This window comes from Silene latifolia, chromosome 1, assembly GCF_048544455.1.
Source record: "Silene latifolia isolate original U9 population chromosome 1, ASM4854445v1, whole genome shotgun sequence".
NCBI lineage: Eukaryota > Viridiplantae > Streptophyta > Magnoliopsida > Caryophyllales > Caryophyllaceae > Silene > Silene latifolia.
Genome location: NC_133526.1, coordinates 199,884,371 through 199,889,277, shown reverse-complemented (window position 1 = coordinate 199,889,277; position 4,907 = coordinate 199,884,371). Strand labels below are relative to the sequence as shown.

Below are 4,907 nucleotides of genomic sequence, written 5' to 3'. Positions count from 1 at the left end.
TTCACATACAAGCTAACAGACACCACATACGACCTTGACATATACCCCCCATGTGACCGGTTCAAAATTATAGGGCGAGTTCGCGACTTTAGGACGTCTCCTAAGCCTTTGCATTAGCTCCTACAACCTTTACCCCGGGTTCATTTTAATTGACTCCCTATGTTCATTATATTCGTTAGTTACAGGTTTCAGGATCGTCGCTCTGATACCACTTTGTGACACCCCCATACTCCAAGTGCCTTACCAGGACCACTCAGGTATAAAGATGTCACCATCTCGGTTTCCCGAGGCAATGATAATCATAAGACAATAACGAAACAACATTTAAATAGTATAAGTTTAGTGAATAAATACAATCCAAAACCAAATGCCCAAAATACGGGTTATAAGTTCCCAAAACAACTGTCTAATCAACTAAATGAAATGTCTGACAACTCCTCAAGCTACAACGGAAGACTCTATCATCTGAAGGTGACACATCCCAGCTATCCCATGTATCTCGACTCATACCTGCTCAACAACTGCTCACCATCTCCGAATGGATCACCATAGTTTTTAAAACAATAAACGGGGTCACTACTAATCACACAATTTATATAACTCAATAATACAATAGACAACACAGCTTAATCGTCACATATATACTCCGAACTCCATCATCAATTCCACAATACTGACTACACACTAAAGTGTGTAGCCCTGCTAGAGTACCCATCGCAACAGGTTACTCCTCGCCGCCAGTGGGGGACCGCAGCCATTCCCACCTAAGCCCCGCTTATCTCCGTCGAGCGATAAATCCAAATCCATTAATGTGCACATCCCTTCTGTGGAGGGTTCCACAGAAGGCGAATAATGGGCATGAAGCCACTCCCGTAAGTGACTCCACTCAGCCAGGGACGCACCCCGAAGAACATAGACAGATACAATCAACCACAACTACTATCAACAATCAAAACCAACAACCGTCACAATACTCGTATGATAATATTTAACAATCACAAAACACAACCAACACATCATGTGACTAATACTGAGTAGGGAAACCCTACCTGGAATGCAATAAAATCAGACGATCTCAACAGCTGTTATCAAAGGCCTCCTCTACGAATCCTCCTCCTAACATATAATCATACAATTACTAACAATCATAAAAGACAACAAAACCCCCAAACCCCCAAACTAGGGTTTAAACAACCTTAACAAAATACCATAAAATCAGTACGTAGATCTTACCCTCGATGCAAGGATCACGAGAATGTAAAGAATGATGAATTCCGACCTCCCAAGCTCCGGGATTTGTCAATAATGCGAAGGATGCGAAGTACGTAGGTTGCAATCTCTTTTCAATGTAATTAGGTTTGTAAAAGCGTTTTATGAAAGTGACGGAAAGGTTTAAATACTAATTCGCATTATTAACAAAACCCGACAAAACATTACCCGTAAACCGGGCTACTCGATCGAGTAACTGACGTACTCGATCGAGTGCCGCCTACTCAATCGAGTACCAAGGCTACTCGATCGAGTACTCTACAGGTCAGAAACTATTTTAAAATGCAAAACACCCTTACTCGACAGAGTAAGGTCAAATCGATAGAGTACCCAGAGGCTCATAAAACCGTAGTATTACAGAGCTACCAGAACCTTTATAACCGTGCAATTGGCCATTGACAATGTTATGATAAGTGCATCATGGTGTTCTTGGCTATCGTGTATATCTTCCTCGTCGAAGGCGACAACAGGCAGATCTCTGTGGGAAACTCTGCAGGAGGTCTCCGGTCTGTCTCCCTTTATTTCAGTAGCACGTCTCTTGGCCGCCGAATATGTTAATCCGCTTAGGTTTAAGCCGCCTGTTATTGTGTTTATTTTCTTAGTGCATGTAGGTGGTGCTACGGGCTTTGTAGAGCCTACCTTGTCCTGCTGCTTGCCTCCACGTGGTAATAGGTGGCTTAGCTCTCCTTGCTCATACATGCGCTTGATCTCCCTGCATAGAGTGTAGCAATCCTCCGTGCTATGTCCAATGTCACGATGGAACTCACACTTTTTCTTGTTGTCTTTTCGCCATGAATGTCCTTCTACTGGTGGCCTAGGCCACCTTACTCCATCTTCCATCTCTCTGAGTGCTTTCAGGATTCCTCCGATGCCAGTTGTGAATCCATATTCTGCCAGCGTTGGGAGTTGCTGATTCTCCTCTCTGTTGTCGACTCTGTTGACTCCCCTAGCATATGGCCTGTATCTCTCCTCCTTCTTTCTAGTGGATTGCTTTCTACTTGACTTCTCTATGCCTGACGTGCTGGATACGCTCGACGTGCTTGGTATGCTGGCTCTAGCTAGTATGTCTTCTTCTAGTCTGATAGCAGCTGTCGCCTTTTCCTACACCGCTTCAAAGCTATGACAAGGGCGCATAGTCGGCTGCTTATATAGGTCTGAATCGTGGTGTAAGCCCCTTCTGAATGCTTCAACTGCTGTTGACATGTCACACTCCCGTACTGCCAGCTATTCGTTATTGAACCGGGTGTTGAATTCCCCAATGGTCTCGTTGGCGCCTTGAACGATCCAGTACAAGTCGCCAGCGTGTATTTGTGGCTTCCGACTGCTTACAAACTGTTGAGTGAACGTATTTACCATATCGGCAAAAGTGGATATCGATATGTTAGGTAGACTTACGAGCCATCGGAGTGCTTGCCCTGACAGTATGGACCAGAACCCCTTGCACATACAGGCTTCTTTTACACGCCCAATGGCTGTTACTGTCATCATCTTTTGTTTTTACTGGCTCACGTGATCGAAGGGGTTCGTTGTGCCATCAAAGAGAGTCATGTTTGGGTTGGTGAATCCCTTCGGCATGACGATAATTGATATTACATCCACGAATGGTGAGTTAGCATAGCTATCAGGCGCTGCCTTTTCAAGTGGAGGCAGCATCCCTGGGACCCTGCTCAACATCTCCCTCAGCTCCAGATACTGTTTGTTCGTTAGGCTTCCCGAATTCAAGCTGCGGTTGTCTGTCGCCTGCTAATTTTGGATGCTTCTTCTAGGCCTGGGTTCCATAGGATTCTGATGTGACGTATTATCTAGTGGGGCTGATGTCATAAGGGTCTCCTGATGCCAGCTTGCTCGCGGGCTGCCTACAGATTCTGCACCAGGTGTCTGGTTAGATATAACGAAGTTACTAGCTGGGATATTACCTGGTACTGTCTCTGTGTGGCAGGCAGGCTGCCAGCTATCTGGTGTGAGATATCCCAGTCCCTGTGGGACTATCCTCTCTCTCGTTGATACTGCTGTCAGATCTAATCTGGTCACTAGCTCGGATGGAATATGCCGTGGTTGGCTCCTGCTCCCTGATGCCCCTGTATGAGATCCACTATTGGGGCCTGGTCCCCATCCTCTGTGCTTGCTGGTGTGCTTGATTGCTGTCTCAGAATGTCTATCTGTGTCCAGAGCTCCTATTCCTCCTTTTTGCTTGAGCTTCCGTTTTGTTTTGATCTTCCCGTATGCTTTCAATCGCTTTCTGCAAATTTTCTATGACACTAAGTAAGGTTTGTGTTGGACTCGGCGGTGGGGGTGAGATTCGAGCTTCCAGGTCCCTTATCTGATTTGGAATGTATCGCCACGGCAGGAGTTCTGGGAGGTAGGGTGACTTTTGCCACGGGTGTGGTTATTGATTTGTGTCCGGGTGCCTGAGTTTGAGCCGTTGATGCTGGGTTCTGGATGGGATTCGGTGGTATCAACGGCTGACTACTTCCTGACCCGGATGGTGGTGTTTGTTTGTCCATTTGGTATTTGAGTAACTAACGATGACGACCAAAATGCCCCACGGTGGGCGCCAAACTGTTTTGGTATTTTTCTACCGAATTAGGTTAAGTTAGGTCAAAGCGGTCTTATTTGTTGTATCTGAATTATATTGTTTATATGAATGCCGAGTATGGAAAATAAAGACGTAAGTAAAGATTGACACGAGAGTTTTGGTGACGCGGAAAACCCAATGTGGGAAACGACCGCGGGAAGGGACAGTACCTTTCAAATGATTGCACTAGCTTTTAATGTGAGAATGGGTACAAAAGAGATGGCACGATAATCTAGCTAGCACAATGCGTTATGTTGGTATGTCGGTTCCTGAATGATCTTTCTCCTCCGTCTCCTTGACTATTTATAGGACCTAAACCCTAATAAGATTTAGGTTGCTTGTGCGGTAAGGAAGCCTGTGTTTGGGTCTCATTGGACTTCTTTCCATAATTTGCTACTGGGAATCCTATTCTCCCTGATCTCCTTGACTCCTTCAGCTCGTGGACCCCTAATTGGTCCAATGCGCAGAATTTAGCCCATAGAAAAATATAGGATTAGTTCATAACCCTAATTGGTCGGAAAAAAACGTGTGACATAAGAGGCATGATCAATTGACCAACATCTACCAAAAAAAAAAAAATTCAATTGACCAACATGTGATTTAAACCTAATTATTTCATAACTAAAACAAATCAAACTCAAACATGTTAACTCAAATAACGCGATTTTATGCGATTTTAACACATCAATTTAATCATACAAAATCAAAGACTAATTTCATTAATCTACATCATAGGGCTCGAAAATTCATGTTCCATGTGATCGTTATTCAAACTAACTTAAATTATTTCATAACTCAAATTAAATAAACAATCATGATTAAAACACACACAATCGTAATAAACTTGGTTCATGTGATTTATCATTTAAAGCAAAACAAATTAACTTCATCCATCTTACATGCTCATACTCGAAAATTCATGCCACATCTCATAACCACTCATACTAAACAAGATTATTTCATAATACAAATGAAGGCAACATAGATGCTAAGTTCATTCAAACGGTTCATTCTAAACCTCATAAAAATCAATCAAAAACATTAAAGATTTCATCATTAATAA

At 43.4% G+C, this 4,907-nt stretch overlaps 1 protein-coding gene across 1 annotated transcript; it reads right to left on the bottom strand.

Annotated features, from left to right (window-relative positions):
* Positions 1 to 1,623: 1,623 nt before the first annotated feature.
* LOC141590830 (uncharacterized) lies at positions 1,624 to 2,109 on the bottom strand. The gene has a single exon (XM_074411374.1). The coding sequence runs from the start codon at positions 2,107 to 2,109 to the stop codon at positions 1,624 to 1,626; it is 486 nt and encodes a 161-aa protein (XP_074267475.1).
* Positions 2,110 to 4,907: the final 2,798 nt, after the last annotated feature.